The 22032-nt window shown below is 60.5% G+C and overlaps 1 protein-coding gene and 2 long non-coding RNA genes across 4 annotated transcripts; 1 reads left to right on the top strand and 2 right to left on the bottom strand.

The window, feature by feature from the left end:
* The first annotated feature begins 4573 nt into the window (after positions 1–4573).
* Positions 4574–13222, top strand: LOC112872266 (globoside alpha-1,3-N-acetylgalactosaminyltransferase 1). 2 transcript variants are annotated; one of them, XM_025935397.2, is made up of 6 exons: positions 4574–4648; positions 5191–5256; positions 9591–9641; positions 9725–9760; positions 10300–10434; positions 11831–13222. In XM_025935397.2, exons 1-6 carry the CDS (start codon positions 4578–4580, stop codon positions 12513–12515), a joined length of 1044 nt encoding a protein of 347 aa, XP_025791182.2. In that variant the 5' UTR covers positions 4574–4577; the 3' UTR covers positions 12516–13222. The 2 variants fall into 2 exon arrangements, with proteins under 2 accessions (XP_025791182.2, XP_025791192.1); XM_025935407.2 differs by having other exon boundaries at positions 11850–12375.
* Positions 5915–7891, bottom strand: LOC147570824 (uncharacterized). Its single transcript, XR_015248003.1, has 2 exons — positions 7289–7891; positions 5915–6234 (listed from the first exon to the last, which is right to left on the bottom strand). It is a non-coding gene; the product is annotated as an uncharacterized LOC147570824 (long non-coding RNA).
* LOC147570825 (uncharacterized) lies at positions 13204–16614 on the bottom strand. The gene is made up of 4 exons (XR_015248002.1): positions 16360–16614; positions 14856–15003; positions 14265–14393; positions 13204–13307 (listed from the first exon to the last, which is right to left on the bottom strand). It is a non-coding gene; the product is annotated as an uncharacterized LOC147570825 (long non-coding RNA).
* Positions 16615–22032: the final 5418 nt, after the last annotated feature.

Here is a 22032-nt window from a genome sequence, read left to right on the forward strand (position 1 = left end):
GGGACGATGGGATTTGGTAAAAGAATGACCTGCAGGTTCAGCTGGACTCCTGTAGACTGAGCAACCAGACTGCATACCCACTGGTGCCCCCTGAGCACACAGGACAACACGGAATAGAGGAGCAGAGACCCGGAGGGACAGGCTTGGCCCAGCGCTCAACTGCCCTTACGTTTTTGAACCTCACCTATATGGGGGCGGGCATATGTTGTCCCGACGGTACCTAAGGCAGAAGCCTTGTGTGGCAAACACAGGACAGAGCTGCTCAGGGTGACATCGGGATGAGGCGTGGACTCCCCGAACGTCCACGGCCCCCTAGAGGCCCGACCCCCAATCCCAGAAGCACAGCTTGACGAGCCCATGAGGAACCCATCGCTTCTTTTTAGAGCAGGGAACACTGAGGTTTTGTCCGAGGTCACCCAGAACTTGGAGGGCAGAGCCCGTGGCAGGTGGCCTGAGACCTGGCATCTGTCCACAGAGACACGTCTCCTGTTGTCGCCCGGTCCCGGTACCGAGGCCCCGCGGGGCCTGACATGGATGTCTGGGTCTACCCTGAGCTTTCCAGAGCCGTCTGCTGGGCTCCCGGGAAAACGCCGGCCCTTGCTCCAGACAGAAGGTTCTGCCCTCCGGTAAGAAAAGGGAGGTGCATGCACTCACTGGGCTAGAGGCCCTGCCCCCGCCTGCCCTTGGAGAGTAAGGTCTGGGGAGCCCTGTCTTCCTGCTCCTTCCAGGGTTCTAAGACCTGCTCGACCACGTAGCCCCTCCCTCCTGGGAGACATTCCCGGGCCTCCTCCGGGATCTCAGGCGGAGGTCACAGCAAGGGATCGAGCGGGAGGATCTGGGCGGTAGGGAGGTTGAGGACGGAGTGTGGAGGCCAGGGCTCCCGGTCCAGCTTGGCCGCTAACCAGAAAAGGATCCCTAGCCATTCCCCCGGGGGTGCCGCCCCATCCCCTTGGTGACGTCAACCCCTCTCCTGGAGTTACCAGTGGGGAGACCGACCACCAGGAAGTTCTTCCTCACCTGCCCAGAAGAGTCGAGACCACGTTCACGGACAAATCGAGGGGCGTGTTTCCCTACACACCCATTTGACAGATGGGAAATCTAAGGACAGGCCAAGGGAATGGAGGCTTGCTTCTCCGGGGTAGCTGGGGCACAGCCCCTCCACCGCGAGCCTCACTTGGCTTGGTCCTAAGCTGCTGGACGAGCCTGCTGATCCCAGCGAGACCACATGGCTGTCACCAGAAGTCCTCAGTGAACCCCTCCCTGCTCCAGTCAGCTCCATGCGAGCAGGAACTAGGTTGGCTCATCGCTCTGAGTCCAAGTCCCCAGAACCTTCCCGCAACGTAGTGGACGTTTACCTTTCTCGAATAAGCAGATGACTTGATATGCGTAAGGTGCTGTCATTGACAGAAACCGCTTCTGTCCTTGTTCCTTTGTGGATGCGTCCATGCCTGCCCTCAGCACCCTGTCTGCTCCCCGCTGTGTGCACGCACCTGGATCCCAAAAGCGAGCCCCGGACCCCACCCAGGATGTGGTACGGCCTCTCACCCACAGCCAGCAAGGGGGAGCGCCCTCCCATGGCCCTCCTCACCCTAAGAAGACACGTAAGCCATATTCACCAAGGTTTTTAACCACGGTACACACACACACACACACACACACACCCATAGAGCGAAGGGTGGGGGCCCTGGAGGACCCGCACACGTATGTCTCCTGCACCTCCCGCCGCCCCTGTGCTTTTGTGGGTTTGCTCTGGTTCTCTCGGATCCTCCTCCCGGCTCCCTTGAAGTTGTCAGGCCTCTGCCCGAGTCCCTGGGTCACCCATCCACCTCTCCTATTAGGAAGACGTGCAAATGCACACCCTGCATTTCCTCCCATCTTGCTCTCGCCTCCCAGACTTTGGTCGTCAGATTTGGGAGTCGTGAACACCTCTTGTGCCCTCCCTCACCTGTCCTTCCACCCAGCTCTTCCCAGCTCGGCCCCGAGTCTGTCCTCAGGCTGGATTCGTCTCCTGGGAGTTGGGGGTCAGGGGACAGAGGGCAGACGGTGCCGGTGGGGGCAGGAGAGGGCTGTGGCCCACAGGCCAAGTGCTGGCTTGTCTGCCAGGGCCCCCGGGCTGTGTGAGCCCCACCTGGCTCTCCTCTTTCTTACTGGGTGGCATCCTTGTCCTGAATGCGCACCAGGAAAACTGATTGAGGAAAAACCACTCAGGTTCGGAGGGTGGCTTGTGCCTGTCTTCCTGGATGCACAGGGCTGTCCCAGTCCCGACAGTTCACTCTGGTTCCGCTGACATACTGATCACTCAGGTGATTCCTGAGCCTCAGTCTGGAGGCCTTTAGACTATTTCTGGGCTATGTGTCTTGGCAATACAGTTGCAATAGAATCAGCAAAACATTGTCAAGAATCAGTAAAGCATGCGACTCTTGATGTGAGGGTCTTCAAAGCCCCACTTTGAGGACAGAGCTCACTTAAGAAAAAAACAACACATGGGTGCCTGGGTGGCTCAGTCGGTTGAGCGTCCGACCTCAGCTCAGGTCATGATCTTGCTGACCGTGAGTTCAAGCCCCGCGTCAGGCTCTCTGCTGACAGTTCGGAGCCTGTTTCAGATACTGTGTGTGTGTGTTTGTGTGTGTGTGTGTGTGTGTGTGTGTGTGTGTGTGTCTGTGTGTCTCCCCCTCCCCCACTCATGCTCTGTCTCTCTCTCTGTCAAAAATAAAAAATAAACATTTAAAAAAAAAAGAAAAAAACAAAACAAACAAAGAAAAAAAACCCCACTCAGTCCCAGACCAGGTCCCAGGGAAGCAGTGTTTGCAGCTAAAAATGGAAGCATGACCTTTCTGCGGGCACTTACCAGCTTCCCCAATCATGTGCCAGGCTCCTGCGTATTCTGGGGACACTAGCCCCACCTGAGGGAAACCTGCGGTCGTCAAGGGAAACCCTAAGGACACGGTGACACCTCCAAAGGACCTGAGAGGCTATGCCCAGGGTCCAGGAAGAGGTCCAACTTCAAGCGGCTTCCTTGTGACCTTGAGCAAACCTGTAACCTCTCTGAGCTGCATGGATCCTTACTTTCCCCTGCTGTTTCTGTTTCTCCCTTGTTGCTCCTTGTTGTTACTTACCATTAGGGTGCCTTCCTTTTTTGTCCCTCTTTATGACCCCTCCCTCATCCAGGCCTAAGCAAAGGCCTCTCTCCTTTGCAGGCCCTCCAGCCCTTGGTGACACGTAAGAGGGTCCCCATGGGGCTCTAGAGTCTCTGCGGTGAACAAAGGGCAATGGTACCCCAACAAGCCTGGGAGGAAACTATTTCGACTCCTTTTCCAGGGGAGGAAACAGGCTCAGGGAGATTCCGGAACCGCACCGGGCGCCCGAGGCCAGCGTGCAGGCAGCTAGGCCCTGAGCAAAGGGGGAATGCCGAAACCGCGGAATAAGCGCACGGTTCAGCTGGTTTTGCCTTCCTGTGATTGTTTCCACGCTGTTCTAAAAACACGAAAGTGTTTCTAACTTCTCAGGCCCTCACCCCCACCCCGAGTTCCCGGATCGGCTCTTCTCGCCCGGAGCTGGGCCCGCTGCGCCAGCGGCTGCCGCCCAGAGGGCCACGGGACGGCAGAGCCCAGGGGACGCTCCGCTCCCTAGGACCCGGGGACTGGGGCCCTGGCCTGGGCGGGGGGCAGGGCGCGAGGGGCGGGGGGGCGCGGCTTGCAGGCTGGGCTCGCGGGGCGGGGGCGGGGCAGCGGAGGGGGAGGGGCGCGCGGGTCCCTTCCCCCCGCGGGCCCCGCCCCCAGCCGGAGACCGCTCGCCGGGAAGCCGGCCCTGCCCCAAGGGTCAGCGCTGAGGCCGCTGGGCATCGCCGGGGCCCTGGCGAGCCGAGTCCCTGCTCTCCCGGCCTCGGTGCGACCCTCGGGGACAGTCGCGCTTCCTCCTCCCCGCGCCGCACCCGAACGCCCCGCGCCCGCAGTGGCCGGCGGAAGTCGGCTGAGCGTCTCGGCCCCAGGCGCGGGGTGCGGACCGCTTTGGCCAAGGAGGACACCGACACCGGCCGAGGGGGAGTAAAGTGACTTGTTCTAGGGTACCGGGCCATTGAGAGCGGAAGCGCGTTCCCGCCGCCCCCTGGAGAGCCCTGGCTCGGCCTCCCGGAGGAGGACACGGCTGCCCCCACCCCACCCCGGGGGCATCACGGCCGCCCCTCTCCGCGCAGCCCCCATCCAGGCCGGGTGTGTCCCCGCCGGGCTGACTCGGGACTCGACTTCCGGTGTCCCCGCTGTTGCCCGCGGGCATCCTTCTCCCAGCCCCGCCCAGGCGCCCTGCCCTTCGCTGCTGTGGGTCCCCTGGCCCGCCGAGGGCGGCGTCCCGCGGAGGGCGGCGGTTGGGAGGCAGATACGAGAGCAGCTGTCCTAGCCGTTGCCACCCAGGGGAGGGCAGGGCCGCAAGGATGGGGCCGCTCTCCCCTGAATAGGGCGCATTCCTTTGCAGGTGACACGGGTTTTAGAGCCTGCCAGCCCCGGGAGAGGTGGACTGACTCACCGAGGCACGCTCAGTCTCTGCAAGAGCCTGGGCTCAAATGCCAAATGCCGTACCCAGCAATGCGCGGCCACAGACTGGCCCTGGGCCTAGGATTCTGCCTGCTGTTGGGCACTGCCCTCTGCCTGCTGTGGTGAGCGTGCCCCATGCGGCCCACCCCTCACCCCTGACTCCTCCCTTTCTTGGCCTTGCAACCCCCAAACCTTGACCCCTTTATGGATTCCCGGGTCCCATCCACCTCTCTCGGCACACCTGTCCGCCAACCCCAGCCCCAGTAAGACCAAACTGGTTTTGGCTTCTGGATTTTGCTTTGCACTGGCCTCCTGGCCTTGGCACTTGCTTCTTCCTCTGCCTGGACCATTCTTCTAGCCACGTTAACGAAGCACTGGTGTCCACACCCCAAAATGCACCTCCTGTGTTCCTTCTCTGAAGCCCCACCACCCCCGCCCCCACTCACCACCACGCTCTTGTGGGGGGGGGGGGGCTGGTATTAAGAACATTCCTTCCCTGGGAAATGAAAGACTGCACTGCAGAAGACCAGGAGGCTTTGACCTCTGAGGTCAGCCAGACCCAAAGAGTGGGGGGGTCCCCAGATGCTCTGCACTGCAGGCCTCCACTCCCTTAACGTGCACCAAGCGTGTGCACAGTCAACAGGTGGGTGTTTTTCCTTCCCAGGATGTATTTTGAGAACTGGCTGCGGGTCTCCTATGTTCCCTATTATCTCCCCTGCCCAGAGATCTTGTAAGTATGGGGCTGGGAGAATTTGGGGCCCTGTGGGCTGTCTGGCGTGGAGGCAGTGGGAGAGTTTTACGGTCAGTTTGCAGATTATCAGTTCCTAAGCTCATGATTCCGATCAGTTTGAGAAGTATTTGGGTAATTTGTGGGCCGCCACAAATATGGAGTAAAATTCCTATTTCAGTCCTCCAGTGTCTTTGAGCGCCCCCTCCGTGGTTTGACCTTGATCCTGCCACACGGCTCTGAGTCTCACTTGCTTCATCTGTGACATGGGCTGATAGAGGTGTCGCTCCTGGCCGTCTGGAGCATGCAGTGTGAGGACGTCTGTATAGCCTCCTGTAGCAGGTGGCACATAGGAGGTGCTCAGGAAACAGTGCTCTTAGGACCTGACCTTTTGGCTAAATTTTGTGTTCAGTGAGGATTCAAGGGACAAATGAACATGTGACCAGTCTTCCCCCACATAAGGAACCTGATGCTTTGACAGTTTAGAGTGGAAAAACAGGTTGGCACAGTCTCAAGGGGGTGTCTTCATGATAGCTAAAGGGATGTTTACAATCCGGATCCTAGACTGCTTGCTAATTAACAATAGGCGGGTTTTGCGGTTAGAAACACAGAGTATGGGAAATTAGGAAGCTAGAAAGCAGAAAAGACAAAAACAAAACGCTCTTGTGTCCTACGGGTCTGAGTTATACTTTGCTTCCAAAGTTCCTTGTCAACTTGTTGGCTGCTCTACTTTCCAGTTGAACAGACGGTGCCTCTTACTTGGTTCTAAAAGCAGAAAGCCTGCTTGCTGTTGAAAAGAGCCGTGATTGGGGCGCCTGGGGGCCTCGGTCGGTTAGTCTTGGTTGCGGCTTCGGTCATGATCTCACGGTTCGTGAGTTCGAGCCTGGCGTCAGGCTCTGTGCTGACAGTGCGGAGCCTGCTCGGGATTCTCTTTCTCTCTCTGTCTCTGTCTCTGCAACCTTCCCCACTCACGCGCTCTCTCTCAAAAATAAATATATAAACGTTAAAAAAAAAAAAAAGCTATGATCATAATGTTTTTGCAATTTTTATCCTGTTTTCCCAGAATTGGCATATGTGTACTCTTCATGGCCACCATCATTTTGCCGCCCCCAGGAACTGAGTCCTAATTCTTGAACCCCTCCCCCTCTCCCTCCAACAACCGGGGCGGGTATTTTCATTGTGTCCCATTCCCCAGTGTCCTAAATTAGTTTATAATGAGCAGCTTTGGATATAAAGCTTTTTCCATATCAAAAATCCTTTCATGGGGTGCGTGGGTGGCTCAGTCGGTTGAGCGTATGACTCTTGAATTTCGGTTCAGGTCACGATCTCACGGTTCATGAGTTTGAGCCCCGTGTCGGGCTCTGCGCTAACAGCACGGAGGCTGCTTGGGATTCTCTCTCTCCCTCTCACTGCCCCTCCCCTGCTCGCGTGTGTTTTCTCTCTCTCAAAATAAATCCAATACACGTTAAAAAATTTTTTTAGATTAAAAACAACAATAAAAATCCTTTCATTGGTACGTTCCCTCCCTGGGCCAGAGGCCATGGAGAGAGTCTCGGTCCATCTTGTCTGTTGCTTTCCAGAAGGACCACGCTCTCAGTGTCACCTTCACAGAGATGCCTCTCGCGGGCCTGTGCTGGGAGGAGCGCTAGGTGTTGCAAAAAGCAAAAAGCAAAAAGCAAAGCACCCTGCTGGTTCGAGAGACCCGGAATGCCAGCTGTTGGGTTTCAGTTTCATTTCCTCGATTCCTACCGAGGGCCTCGTTTCTCCCACCCGCCTCCCACGAGCTGGACTTCCTCTTCCCCTGATGCACCTGCTCCACTGGCCTCTCCCCTTGGTCCGTCTGCGGCTTCTCGAAGCATCACCCTTGGCCAAAAGCATTCGCTACGTTTTTTCCCTTCCAGCTCGTCTATGTCTATCGTTGGGTTCTACTTGGCTCTTTTTTTTTAAGGGATTGAAGGTGGAGATTTTGGTTGGTGTTAAATGGTCACACCTTCCCTGCTTTTCACCTGGAGGTCTCCACTTTTAGTTTTCCTACCTTCCAGTGTGAAAACATGAAGCTGATTTTTTTTCTTCGCTCTGGCTCACGTGTGGCTTCGGTGTTCTTACGACTGACCGTGCTCTTTAAGGCGGCTGGAGTCTGGCTGGGCTTGGAGGCGGGGGTGGGGGTCCAACCGCCAGGGCTGTGGGCCCTTTTCCTGTTCACTTCCCGCCTTCCCAGAACGCCGTCACTTTCTGAGCAGGGACCTGAAGCGTGCTTGTCTGCGGGCACGGGCGGCCAATTTGATGGACTAACTTCTAAAAACTGTTGATTCAAGAGGTCAAAGTAATCACAGAAAGACAAGTGTTACAGGATTCCACTTGTAAGAGATCTCCAGAACAGTCAGAGCTCTCGAATAATGGGTTACCAGGGCCCGGGCAGATGGGGCAGAGGGGAGTCGGTGTTGAGAGGGGACACGGTTTGGGTTGGGGAAGATGAGAAAGTTCTGGAGATGGATGGCGGGGACGGCTGCACAGTAGTGCGAATGTGCCTAATGCGCCTGAAGGGCACGCTTACCAATGGTTAAAGTAGTAAATCTTTGTTTTGTACATTTTACCACCAAAAACAACCAAACAAAAAGAGCAGCAGCAGAAGCATAGACTAAACGTTGGAAGGAAACCTCAAGGAGGCTTAAGCTATCCTCTCAAATATGCCATATTGAAAATTCTCGGGGCTCTTGCGGGGGCTCAGTCGGTTAAGCGTCTGACTCTGGATTTCAGCTCAGGTCTTGATCTCACAGTTTGTGGGATGGAGGACCGCGTCCAGCTCTGTGCTGAAAGCCTGGAGCCTGCTTGGGATTGTGTCTCTCTCTCTCTCTCTCTCTCTCTCTCTCTCTCTCTCTCCCTACATGCGTGCTCTCCCTCTCTCCAAAATAAATAAACATTTAAAAAACAAAAAGAAAATTCTTTAGAGAGTGGGCAGTCACCGTCCCCTCAGGTGGTCTGCCCCTTACAGCCAACCTCAGGTGTCTTCAGGAGCTGATCCACTCCAAAGGTCCTCAGGCAGGGGTTTGCCTTCTCTGGGCCTCACTTCTACCCTCGGGGGAGGACTTTATCGGGAGGACTCTAGAGCCCGAGGAGTCAAATGTCTGGCCCCAGGTATCTCCAGCCAGTTAATGGCAGACCCAGAGGCTCTCTGCACCTTGCAGCCTCTGTCCTTAGGGACCTCCTTCTTACTTGCCCACCCAGGCTAACCTGGCTGTTGCTGGCGGAGGCTGGCCGCCCAGGCCGCTTGCTGAGAAGGGGACAAGACGCCTGGTCTTAACAAGCGTTTGCCTGTGCTGGGCCTGGGCACACACCTTGTTTAAGTCTCAAGGCAGCTCTCAGGGTGAAGGATGGCTACCTGTTTTACAGATGAGGAAAAGTGGGGTTCCACTAAAGAAACAGGAGGCGGGAGGGAGAAAGATTGACCCGCTAGGCTAAGCCAGTCTGGACTCCGCGGAGCAGGCTGGACCCCGGGTTGGACACTGACCGAATCTCATCACGGAAACCTCAGCTCTGTTCTTAACGCCTTTCACCTGGTTGTACCAACTCCATCCAGGCCACGTGGAATATCTTTTTTGTTTTTAATGTTTTATTTATTTTTGAGAGAGCACAAGCGGGGTTGTGGCAGGGAGAGGGGGACAGAGGATCCTAAGCAGGCTCCACGCTGACAGCAGCGAGCCCGACGTGGGGCTCGAACTCACAAACTGCGAGACCATGACCTGAGCCGAAGGTGGACGTTGAACCGAGGGAGCCACCCAGGCGCCCTGGGATAATCTTTACCTAAGGGCAGCGGGTGTAGATGTTAATCACACCCGCCAGGCACCATCACCGCGAGGCCTCCCTCGATTGGTGATTGGTGTTGGTGTAACTGGTTACGATAACCGTTGCCTAACCGTTGCCGCGGGCTCAGGTAAAGGGACTCGCCCAAGGTCCCCAGGCTAGAAAGCAACAGAATGGCGCTCACCAGGCCTTTGCAGCTTCTCAAGACTTGTCCGCTGCCAGGCCCCTCCAGAGTGACGTGTGTGAGACAGCATCAGCTTGGGAGATAGCCGGCACCGGGTACCAATCATGGCCTTGCCACTTAGTGCCCCTGGACAGGCTGCTTCTGTAGGAGCCCAGCCCCCCACCCCTAGCAGAGTGGGCACGCAGTGGGGAAGGGCGCGCAGAGGGAGTCTGCACGGAACCTGGAAGGGTGCCTGCCCTTGCGGGGGGGTGGGGGGGCGGGTGGTTGCTTATTCTCCACCCTGTCCTTCCCGCACCGAATACGTCTGTCCCCAGCCCTGGCACTAACAGCTCTCTCTGTCCTCTGCCACCAGCAACATGAAACTGCAGTACAAGGGGCAGAAGCCATTTCAGCCTGTGACACAGTAAGCAGACCGTCATTTCCCCCTTTGTGGCCCCGGGGGGTTGGGGGCTGCCTCCCCTCACCACTGGCCCTTTTTGGTCACAGGTCACTGTACCCTCAGCCCAAGCTTCTGGAGCAAAGGTAGGTGTTGGGCAGGGCCTGGGGACGGGGAGATCTGGTGTGGGGAGGGAGGCTGCGGTGGGCAGAGCTCTGATTTGTAAGTTGGGGTGGTGGGGGTATCAGGTGGCCTTGGGGTCCAGCCCGGTTCTGCCACTGGCTGTGTGACCTTGGGCAGGTTACTCAACAGCTCTGGGCTTCTTTCTATGCAAGTGGCTAATAAGAGCCACCTCCTAGCAGCTTGGAGGACTGCATGATGGGACGGTGTTTGCAGAAGCACAGCTCCATAGCAGGTGCCCAGTCTACACCCCTCATGTATTCGGCACTTAGCAGGCACCCGAGATGCCAGGCCCCCTTAGACACTCGGTGTGCATTAACTCCCGGTCCTCTCAACCGTGCTGGGAAGGAAGTGTTCCTAACCCCGCCTTCCACATGAGGATAGTGAGGCTCAGAGACAGGGATGAAGCTGCCCAAGGTCACACAGCATAGGAGGCCTGGCCGGGGAGAGGCTGAGGCTTTCACAGGGAAAGGGCCTCCGTGCCCACGGCCTCCCCCACTGCCAGGCCTGCAGAGCTGCTGACCCTCACGCCCTGGTTGGCGCCCATTGTCTCGGAGGGAACCTTCAACCCCGAGCTGCTGCAACACATCTACCAGCCGCTGAACCTGACCATCGGGCTCACAGTGTTTGCCGTGGGCAAGTGAGTAGTGGGCCCGGTGGGTGGTTCTCACTGAGCCACGGGAGCTGCCGGTCTGGGAAGAGACAGGACCTGGACACAGGACCCTGCCTGGACGGCAGGGACGCCCTGAACCAGGCACCGTGTGTGTGTGGGGGAAGATAGGGGGTAGAGGGTGATGATGGGAGGGCTTCCTGGAAGAGGCGATCTGGCCCTGGCATGGAAGCGGGGAGCCAGCCCCGGTGACGGAGCAGCAGGAGACTTTGTGACGACACCCCCTTGCCTCCTTACCCCTCTCTGCTTCCCCTGAACGGTCCGGGCAGGTAGGAAGGAACAGAATCCCTCAAGACCGTCGCATAACTGGGGGGCCATGGTCAGGCTACAGGCAGGTCAAGGCCCGCCCTCGGGGCCCTCTCCCCTCTCCCACTCTGGGCCTCCCCCCTGTTTTCCTCTCCTGTCCCTCACCCCACCTGGCCTTTCCTTCAGGGGATACCACCTGACAGCTTCCCCCCGGGGCTCTCGCTGGGACTCCTGAGAGAGAAACCAGTGGGGCCCCAGTACCTAAAGCGCTGGGTGGGGTGGGGTGGGGGGGCATGTCAGGTCCCTCTGGTCCAACCAGCTTCGACCTGGGGGGTGCGGCCCTGTGGGTTCCTCCAGCTGGGACCTCAAGAGCCCCAAGCCCCCAGCACCACTCAACTGGCCTGGAGGCAGCACATACGGGCCATGTGATCACTTTCCTCTCTCTGAGCCTCAGTGTCTCTACCTCTAAAACGGGGATTATGGGGGAGGCACTGGCTGGCTCTGTTGGTGGAGCCTGAAAAAAATTAACATTACAATGGGGAGTACGGTGCCTGCCTTCAGGGAGTTTAAGAGGCTCAAAGGAGCTAAGAATCCCTTGAAACTCTGCCTGACAGGTAGGAGGTACTCCTTAAACTAAGTCAGCTTAGTTTGCGAGTTTGCGGATTTTAGGAATCCTCGTGAGGTATCATTCCTACGAGGGCTGTAAGAGGCTGGTGCTGCAGGGCGCCCGGGGGGCTCGGTCAGTTGAACATCCGACTCTTGATTTCAGCTCCGGTCATGATCCCCGGGTCCTGGGATTGAGCCCCACGTGGGGCTTCATGCTGAGTGTGGAGCCTGCTTAAGATTCTCCCTCCCTCTCTCCCTTTCTCTGTCTCCCCCCCCACCCCGCCCTTCTCCCCAACTCAGGTGCGCGCTCTCTCTCTCTCTCTCTAAAATAAAAAAAAAAAAAATTTAAAGAGATTGACACTGCAGTTGTGGGGCTTTGACAGAGAAGGGCCCCGAGGGTCACGCCTGCGTGGCTTCTCAAGGTGGGGAGCTGGGAGGTGGACCCCAAGCCCCACGCCCTGCACAGGCAGCGGCCCCATGGGGCCGGGCTGGATGAGGGGGTTCTTCCTGCCAGGTACACCCGCTTCGTCCAGCATTTCCTGGAGTCGGCCGAGCAGTTCTTTATGCAGGGTCACCGGGTGCACTACTATGTTTTTACCAACGACCCCGCGGCCATTCCTCGGGTCCCGCTGGGCCCCGGCCGCCTCCTCAGCATCGTCCTCATCCAGAGGCACTCGCGCTGGGAGGAGATCTCCACGCGCCGGATGGAGACCATCAGCCGGCACATCGCCGAGAGGGCGCACCGGGAGGTGGACTACATCTTCTGCCTCGACGTGGACATGGTGTTCCGGAACCCGTGGGGCCCTGAGACCCTGGGGGACCTGGTGGCGGCCATTCACCCGGGCTACTATGCTGTGCCCCGCCAGCAGTTTCCCTACGAGCGCAGGCATGCTTCCACCGCCTTTGTGGCAGACGACGAGGGGGACTTCTATTATGGTGGGGCGGTCTTTGGGGGGCGGGTGGCCAGGGTGTACGAGTTTACTAGAGGCTGCCACATGGCCATCCTGGCGGACAAGGCCAATGGCATCATGGCCGCCTGGCAGGAGGAGAGCCACCTGAACCGTCGTTTCATCTCCTACAAGCCCTCCAGAGTGCTGTCCCCTGAGTACCTCTGGGATGACAGGAAGCCCCAGCCACCGAGCCTGAAGCTGATCCGCTTTTCTACGCTGGACAAGGACAGCAGCTGGCTGAGGAGCTGATGGCTGAGCCAGGCTGCTGTGCATGGGGGCCCCAAGCCCTGCAGCCAGCTCGCCCCGGCAGAGCACCCGGCTCGTCCCCGGCGAGCACCCCGCTCGCCCCCGGCGGAGCACCCCAGCTTGTCCCAGCAGAGCACCCTTTACCAGCGCCCCCCCTCTCAGGCCTCAGGTGAGATCCATCCGGTCCTGCCTACCTCAGTCTATTAGCAGAAGTTCACCTGGGAAATGGATGCGGAAGGGCCTTTGTCAACTGTGAAGGGCCGCGCCCACACGAGCAGAACACCAAGATCACACGGCATCGTGGCCCGAGAATGGTCAGGCGGGAAGAGGTGAAGAAGACAGAGCCGCAGGCCTGGCCCAGCAGACGTGCCTTCGGGGCAGGCTCCGGAGTCAGCCCTACTCAGCGCCTGAAACCCCGCCTCTGCCCCACTTCTGTTGCCTATTTGCCCCTCAAGTTGCACTTCTCAGACCCCGGCGTGAAAGGCAGCCAGACGCCTCTTCTCTGGCTGTAGGGGTCCCGGGTGCTGAGACGTCCCCCAGCCACACCGCGCTCGGCCCCGGAGTGAGTCTTTGCGACAGAACGGGCCTGGCCCTCTCTGGCGTCGAGTCTAGCCCGCACCCCACAGCGGACCACACTCTCTGGCACCAGCCCCACCTTTGTAAGGGGGTTTGGGCAGTTTTTAATAAAGGTGGCGTGCACGAAGTCCTCACCGGGGTGTTTCCACCTACACATCCGAGCGTCTGCGCGGCCAGCCACCGGGGATGCGGGCAGCCTGGATCCCACGTACAGTCAGCCTGTGGGGGTGGAGGAGGGAGGGTCCGGTCTTCTAGAAAGCCTGCATTACAGTGGCCGCTGCAGCAGACGAGATTCTGCTCCCGTTGTCCTGGGAGAGGGGTGAGGTGACAGCGAGCCATACCCCCCGACCACGAGGGGGGCAGAGCTCATCAGCTGGACACCACGGTGGCCTCTCAGCCCCTGACTCAGGGCCCCTGATGTCGGCCCTCTGCCGGCACCTCCTGACCCTGGGAGGCCACCTGCGGGTGTCGGGCTCCACAGCTATGGTGCAGGCCCAGGATTAGTGGGCGCGGGAGGGTGGCCTCACCAGCGTGGCAGCCTCAGAGGGACTTCAGAGCCCCTTCGGTGGCCGTGTCTGCCCGGCAGGACGGAGATGGGGGGGAGGGAGGGTTCAGGGTCTGGTGGCCCAGTGTCCCCTCTGGGGGCAGCATCACCTTTGCCAAGCGGGGCACAGAGGGGTACGTTCTGGCCACGTAGGGAGGAACAGGCACCCAGCCGCACGGCCCCCCTCCAAAGCTGGGGGTCAGCCCAAGGCGCACTCCCGTGGCCTGCAGTCTGTCCAGCGGGCAAGGACAGATTACCAGAAAATGAGCAGAGGGGAGGGCAGGTCAGGGAAAGGCGCTGAGGTGCCTGCAGGGCAGAAGGGCGAGGGTGGGCCCACAGTCCACGTGTTCCGGTGGGGAGCCCCTGCCTCGCTCCCAGCCCGGCCCCTCCCGGCCCCAGCTGACGGACCTTCCCAGCCGCGGCCCGAGCCCCCAAGGAGTACGGCTGACACCGCCATCGCAGGACCCAGCTCTCAGACACAAGGGAGTGACGGGACCCAACTCTTAGACCCCAACCAGGGTCCGAGCTACTTGCCAAAGAAGGGCTGAGGGCTTAGAGCCACAGCTGCTCCATGGGTGGGGAGAAGTGAGGGGCCTGGCGGGGGTGCAGGGGGGACGGGGACGGGGCCTGACCTGGCAGACAGAGGTGAGAGGGCTCAGAGACAGTCCCAGCGGTCCTCAGCCCCTGACTGGGAGGATCGGGTCTGAGCCCCAGGCACCAATGTTGTCAGGGCCCATCAGTCTGGGGGGCTTCGAAGTTTTCTAAATTGCAAAGGTCCTTCTTTAAGAAACAGACAATAGCCCAAATACAAAATGTCTGCCGTGGAGGCCCCTGAAACTTAGGCTTCCTGTCCCTTCACGGCCAGCAGCTTCCTCCCCGCGCCATCACTCGGCCATCGGGCCTGGCCCCCACACCTCTGCTCACACTACCCGCCACTCGGGTCTGCCAGTCCCATCACCCGGCTGATTTCTGGGGACTCGTGCCTGACATCACCTCCGGGAAGTCTGCCTTGATTTGTGCCCCCCTCCAGAGTGGGTGCCTTTCAGTGTTTCCACGAACCCTCCGCAACCCTGTGTCACTTACGACGTCTGCCTATGTGCACCCCTCGCCCCAGCTGGTAAACTCTAAGGGGGGATAGAATGGGGCGGCCCAGATTCCCCCGGTAGCTGGAACCCAGGGGGCGTCCTATAAATGTTGAATGACTGTGGGAGGGGAGACAGCACCTGTGGGATGTTGGACAGGTCATCTGAGGCCCTGGGGTGAGGGCCAAATGAGATCATGGCTGGGACACCCACTCCTCTTGGGCAGTTGGTGAGATGTGGCTTCTGAGACGTGGCTAGGTCTGGGCCCTCCAACCAGCGTGCCCCCAGCCTGGAAGGAGACAGCAGATGACCCCCAGAGCCCCCACTACACAGGAGGAAACTGAGGCAGCCTCCTCCTCCCTGGTTGGTTTTGGGGATCCATGCTTGAGTGGGGCCAAATAACACGCCCACCAAACTCCCTCCAAATCAAGGGTGCTGTGGCTCTTATAAGACTGCCCGGGGGCGCCTGGGTAGCTCAGTACGTTAAGCATCCAACTCCCGATACTGGCTCAGAGCATGATCTCACAGTTTGTGAGTTCAAGCCCCAAGCTGTCAGCGTGGAGACTGCTTGGGATTCTCTCTCCTGCTCTCTCTGCCCTTCCCTGATCACACATGCTCTCTCGCTCTCTCAAAATCAATAAACTTAAAAAAAGCCAAAAAGGTTGCCTGAATTGTGTCCCCTTCCCTCCCTAACCTGCGGTGACCCCCGACTCCTTACCTGATATCCAGAGCATTGCATGAACTGGTCCAGACGCCCTCCCCAGTGTGCACCCGTCACCCTACTCCAGCCTCCCTAGAGCCTTCCTCCCCCAGGAAGCCCGCCCCTCAGAGCCCCTTGCCACCAGTGCCCCTCTCCATGGCTCCCACCCAGGACATCCTCACATCCAAGGCTGGGATCAGAGGCCACACCCTTTGGGTCAGATTGACTTGAGTTCAAACCCACAGTGGGGCTATGTCACACAAAGCCCTGTGACCAACAAGCTCCTGTGGTGGCTTCTCAGAGCCTCATTGCAAATGGGGTCTGTGGCCCCGACCCCAGAAGAGTGACCTGGAGGCACAGGGGGAGCCCTAACCCAGGACAACGCCTGTGATGGTTAGTGCAGGGCTCAGTGAGGGTGCAGACAAATGACTCTGAACCCCCCATTCGTGTTCACGGCTGGACTTGGTCACCCAGAGCCAAGTGACCTTGATCCCTTGGAGGCACTGCTCCATGTATAAAAAGGGGTGATGCGGCACGTGGGTTAAATCAGGCTCAGTCAGGCATCCGTTCTTGATTTCTGCGGGGGTCACCATCTCACCGTTGGTGCGTTCCAGCCCTGCCACCACGGGGTGGCGCTAACAGGGCAGAGCCTGCTTGGGATTCTGTTTCTCTCCTCTCTCTGCCCCTCCTCCTGCACTCTCTCTCTCAAAATAAATACACTTTTTTTGGTTGTTTAAAAAAGGAGGAGGAAACCACCGATTGCCCAGGGAAGTCCTTTGCAACACTCGGACCATCCCTCCGGCACCCCCGAGAAGGGCCCCCCTCCCACACCCCTGACCCCAACCAGGGCTGCAGCCAGGTCTACGCTGCATCGCGTGTCCCGGGGTCCCGCCAGAGAGATTAGGGGAAGAGGCGTAGAGGAGGAGGGGGAAGGGACGCACTGACCTTCTTGCCCGTGCTCCGTGTCGACCGCCGCCTCCAGGTCCCCTGGCCCAGCCATGCACCCAGCTGGCCACTGCAGGCTACATGTGGGGACCAGCACAGAAGGACAGTGCTGTATATTCAGAGATTCCCAAGTCTCCAGGTCTCCGCGCCAACCCGGCCCAGCGCCCGACGGCCCCCGGCCGCTTGGGTTCGGGGTGGCACGAGGTCCCAGCGGGCGTGAGCGACGCGTGGGACCCGCCGCGCGCTGAACCCTCGCTGTGCTACCGCGAGGCGCGGCGCCCGTGCACGCGCTGTCCGCGGGCCCGCACGGGCCCCGTGCGCGTGCGACAGTGGACGAGGCCCGGGAGCCTCGGCAGGGTCCCCCCACCCTCGCCGGCGGGAGGGAGGCCGAGCGCGCCCCCGAGCGCGCCCCCGAGCGCGCGCGCGCGCGCGCGCTGCCCGCCCCTCACACCTGCGGCGGGCGGGCGGGGCGCAGCGGGGCGGGGCCGCGGCTGTCCCCGCCCACCCGGCCGGAGCCCGGGAGCCCGGGCGGAACCGAGCAGCGGGGCCCGGGCGGCCGGCGGCGCAGGGCGGTGCAGACAATGGGAGCGGCGCGGGCGGCGGCGGCGGCGGCGACGCGGGCGGCGGTGGTCGCGGAGTCCCGGCACCGGCGAGGACGGGAGGCCGCGCCATGAGCCCCGCAGCCGGGCGCCCCCCTGGGCCGCGCGCGGGCCGAGGCGAGCGGCCTCTGCGAGCCCCGGGCCCCGCCCTGGGGCCGGCGATGCGCTGCCAGGGCCGAGGATGATGGTAGATTGCCAGGTGAGTGCCCCCGCCCGGCCCCGGCCGCCCTCCAGGTCGGCGGCGGTGGAAGGAGGACCACGTGTCCCCGGCCCACACCCCATCCGGCGAGGAGGGTGCACGGCACCCGCTCCACGCGGAGCGCGCGCTGACGCAGTTCCGCGTCCGACCCCTCTTGGTACAACTGGGAAACTGAGAGCAGGAGAGGCGGGCACTTGCCCGGAGCCCTGAGGTGAGCAGAGCCCAGAGGAGAAGGGAGGGTCCCGGCTCCGGGGCCACGGCTCCACCCTCCCATACGGTTTCCAATGAAAACGAGAGCTCCTAAGATCCTGAGGGACTCCGTCCACCCCTTACCATGTGGGGCCCTTTCCTCTCGGCATCCCGACGAGCCCGCAGGGACATACACATATTGACTTCACACATGGGGACCATGGGATGGGGTCAGAGGAGGAGTGGACACTGGGGAGGTGACCAGGGGGCAAGAAGAAGGGGACTGGAGGCAATTCTGCCACGGGGCAGGGGCGCCCAGTGTGCTGGCAGCATGACCAGGGCTCATCCGTGGGGTGGGGAGACGTGCCAGCCTGATGGCCAGCGGGGTCTCCAGGGTACCCAGGGGGCTGCCTGGGCTGGGCACTTCCCCGGGGCACCCGGAGAAGTCGGGGTCTGGGGTCTTGTGTCCGCCACCCGCCTGGAGCTAGAAGGAGACACCCCCCTACTGGGAGGGGGCTACGGGACAGGCCTCAACTTACTCTTGTGTAAATTGGGCTGCATAGACGTGGTGTCCCTAGGGTCCCACAGGCTTGTCTGCTGGCCCTGGACCTCCACCCCTGCCCCAAGATGCTCCTGGACCTGGGAAAATGCTTTCTCCTCCCTCAAGGTCCTTCTGAGCGGAGGGCAGCCTGGGGGCTTGGAGGACTGAGGACCTGGGTGGGCAGCACGTGGCCGAGCATGGACCCTGGTGTGGGGACCGAGGTCAAGACCTCCTTGTCGGAGCCCCGGGACCTCATTAGGAAGGGCTTCCAGAGGTAGTGGCCTGACTGGGGTGAGGAAGCCTTAGGAGTGAACGGGGCACCGGGACGGGAGAGGTGGAACGGGGGACAAGGGAGGCTTCTGAAGTCCTCACATCGCCCCTGGAGCCCGCAGGTCCTGCCCCTGTGCCCCTCTAGGGCCAGGGAGGGCTGCTGCCTTGACTACACCCAAGCAAAGGTGTATGTTTTGTTTTCTGGTTTCCCTGCCTGGGGCTGTCATGCCGGTGCTGACCACCAGGGGGCAGGCTGTGTCCGCTGTGCTCAGTGAAGCCTCTGGAGAGGGAAGGGAAGCTCAAGGGTCATGCTGGGCGTCCCCTGCCCCCAACCCAACATGTACCTCTTACTATTAGTCTGCATGTGCACAGCGTGAGCTGCTCAGAGGCAGGTAGGGACTCTGAGATCCTCTCTGGACCCATTCAGCTCCTGTGCCTCTCACCCTGAGCAGGGGCTGTGTTGGGCCCGGGGGCCGGAGTCAAAGGCCCGCGAGGTCCCAGCCCTCCAGGAGCTCACAGCCCGGAGGGGGAGGTGGGTCAAGGCACAAGAGCGAATCCGTGTGAAAGGAAAGACCAACACTGTCGGGAAATGAAGCAGGGTGAAGGAGGGCGGCCAGGGGCCCCTGGCCTGTGAGACCTCCAGGGTGGCCCTGATGCTGGGACCCAGAAGGACAAGAGGAGCCAGTCCCGCACACGTCTGCAAGCAGTGTGCTGCGGGGACGAGCAAAGCTGCAGAGACTCGGAGGCACAGAGGGTTTGTCCAGAGAGGAGCTGAGGAGGAGCCAGTGTGGCCGGAGAGAGCTCGGGAGGGAGGAGGGCGGGCCCAGCCCCCAGCCTGGAGGATGGGCTGTTGTCTGTGCTGGGGGACGCATTCACCTTACTTGGACCACCTCACACTTTCTGTACCAGTCTCCCGGCTCGGCTCGGCTGGGAGCCTCAGCCCCACGGTCACCCAGGAGGCCAGGGCTGCAGCCTCAGCTGAGCCTCGACTGGGGCAGGGTCCGCCTCCAAGACCGCGACCGGGCACGTGCTCTTGGCAGGATTCGGGTGGGACTGGGGGGTCTCAGGCCTTCTGTGTCTCAGCCCGGACCCTCTGCACGTTCTTGGCACCGGGCCTCCTGGGGCAGCTCATATTATCTGCTCTTGCTTCGTCAGAGAGAGACACACACACAGACACACACACTGACACAGAGACAGAGAATGGACCCGGGAGAAAAGGAATGCGGAGACACCACAGGCTTTCATGAACCAGCTTGAAAGCGACACCCATCGTTATATTCTCTCCCTCAGAACCGGTCACACGGACCTTCCAGCGGGGAGGGGGGGGGGATGTCAGAAGGATACAAGAGGCTGTGTCAGTAAAAGAGGGCACGTGTCAGAGATAGAGACCCCTGTGCGTGCTGTGACGCCACAGTCTGATGCCAGCCAGGACAGTGCGGGTCCTCCCGTGGCCCAAACAGAAACCGGGAGATGCAGAAGGCTGGACGGTCACACCACAGAGGGGAGAGCATCCCTCACGACCCAGGGCCAGAACGGTTCACAGGCCTCTGGGCCAAATAATGCACCAAAGCCAGTGGGTTCCCCGGGATGGAGATCAGACCGTCCCAGTCCAAGGAAGGCGGCCCCCACTGAAGCAGGCATCAGAGATGCGGGGCGTCCCGGGGAGGGACTCAGGCAAGTGAGACCCGAGGGAGGCAGCGGTGGTCTCTTCAGACGGGCAGGTTTCTCGTCTGGGGACCGGCCGCCCAGATGACAAGGTAAGGAAGCAGAGGTCCCCAGAGACAGCTGTGACGGGCTCCCGTCTCTGGGAGAGAGTCCTCAGGCAGAGAGGAGGGACCGGGGGCTCCAGGGGACACGGCCAGCCTGCCGGGAACCAGCCCCTCAGGCTGCAAGTGTACTCAGGTGCCAGAGGGACCTGAACGGGACAGCAGTGCGTGGCCGGCCTCGCTTTCCCCATCCAAGGCCAACGTCTTCTGCACACCTTGCCACACCGCCCCTCGTCTCAAAGCAAAGTGGTCTCTTCATTCAGGTTCCCTGGTGCGCGTTCAGGACAAGGATGCCTCCCGGGAAGAAAGAGGAGATCCGGCGGGGCTCACCCAGCCCGAGGGCCCTGGCAGACAAGCCGGCACTCGGCGTGTGGGCCACGGCCCTCTCCTGCCCCCACTGGCACCGTCTGCTCTCTGTCCCCTGACCCCCACCTGCCAGGAAACGAATCCAGTCCGAGGACCGCCTCGGGGCCGGCCTGGGAAGAGCTGGTTGGAAGGACAGGTGAGGGAAGACACAAGGGGTGTTCTCGACTCCGAAATCTGATGACCGATGTCTGGGAGGAGAGAGGAAGATGGGAAGAAATGCAGGGTGTGCATTTGCACGTCTTCCTAATAGGAGAGGTGGGTGGGTGACCCAGGGACTCGGGCGGAGACCTGACGCCTTCAAGGGACCTGGGAGGAGGATCCGAGAGAACCAGAGCAAACCCACAAAAGCACAGTGGCGGCAGGAGGTGCCGGAGACATAAGTGTGTGGGTCCTCCAGGGCCCCCACCCTTGGCTCTATGTGTGTGTGTGTGCGCGCGCGCGCGTGTGTGTGTGTGTGTGTGTACCGTGGTTAAAAACCTTGGTGAATATGGCTTACGTGTCTTCTTAGGGTGAGGAGGGCCATGGGAGGGCGCTCCCCCTTGCTGGCTGTGGGTGAGAGGCCGTACCACCTCCTGGGTGGGGTCCGGGGCTCGCTTTTGGGATCCAGGTGCGTGCACACAGCGGGGAGCAGACAGGGTGCTGAGGGCAGGCATGGACGCATCCACAAAGGAACAAGGACAGAAGCGGTTTCTGTCAATGACAGCACCTTACACATATCAAGTCATCTGCTTATTCGGGAAAGGTAAACGTCCACTACATTGCGGGAAGGTTCTGGGGACTTGGACTCAGAGCGATGAGCCAACCTAGTTCCTGCTCGCATGGAGCTGACTGGAGCAGGGAGGGGTTCACTGAGCAATTCTGGTGACAGCCATGTGGTCTCGCTGGGATCAGCAGGCTCGTCCAGCAGCTTAGGACCAAGCCAAGTGAGGCTCGCGGTGGAGGGGCTGTGCCCCAGCTACCCCGGAGAAGCAAGCCTCCATTCCCTTGGCCTGTCCTTAGATTTCCCATCTGTCAAATGGGTGTGTAGGAAAACACGCCCCTCGATTTGTCCGTGAACGTGGTCTCGACTCTTCTGGGCAGGTGAGGAAGAACTTCCTGGTGGTCGGTCTCCCCACTGGTAACTCCAGGAGAGGGGTTGACGTCACCAAGGGGATGGGGCGGCACCCCCGGGGGAATGGCTAGGGATCCTTTTCTGGTTAGCGGCCAAGCTGGACCAGGAGCCCTGGCCTCCACACTCCGTCCTCAACCTCCCTACCGCCCAGATCCTCCCGCTCGATCCCTTGCTGTGACCTCCGCCTGAGATCCCGGAGGAGGCCCGGGAATGTCTCCCAGGAAGGAGGGGCTACGTGGTCGAGCAGGTCTTAGAACCCTGGAAGAAGCAGGAAGACAGGGCTCCCCAGACCTTACTCTCCAAGGGCAGGTGGGGGCAGGGCCTCTAGCCCAGTGAGTGCATGCACCTCCCTTTTCTTACCGGAGGGCAGAACCTTCTGTCTGGAGCAAGGGCCGGCGTTTTCCCGGGAGCCCCGCAGAGGGCTCTGGAAAGCTCAGGGTAGACCCAGACATCCATGTCAGGCCCCGCGGGGCCTCGGTACCGGGACCGGGCGGCAACAGGAGACGTGTCTCTGTGGACAGATGCCAGGTCTCAGGCCACCTGCCACGGGCTCTGCCCTCGAAGTTCTGGGTGACCTCGGACAAAACCTCAGTGCTCCCTGCTATAAAAAGAAGCGATGGGTTCCTCATGAG

Source organism: Puma concolor, unplaced genomic scaffold (genome assembly GCF_028749965.1).
Source record: "Puma concolor isolate L17-30 unplaced genomic scaffold, mPumCon1.1.hap2 unalloc_scaffold_87, whole genome shotgun sequence".
Classification (NCBI taxonomy): Eukaryota; Metazoa; Chordata; class Mammalia; order Carnivora; family Felidae; genus Puma; species Puma concolor.

Coding starts and splice junctions, on each gene's coding strand:
- LOC112872266 (XM_025935397.2), top strand. CDS start 4,578: ATGCGCGGCCACAGACTGGCCCTGGGCCTAGGATTCTGCCTGCTGTTG. Junction 4,649..5,190: donor ACTGCCCTCTGCCTGCTGTG/GTGAGCGTGCCC, acceptor TTTCCTTCCCAG/GATGTATTTTGAGAACTGGC. Junction 10,435..11,830: donor ACAGTGTTTGCCGTGGGCAA/GTGAGTAGTGGG, acceptor TCTTCCTGCCAG/GTACACCCGCTTCGTCCAGC.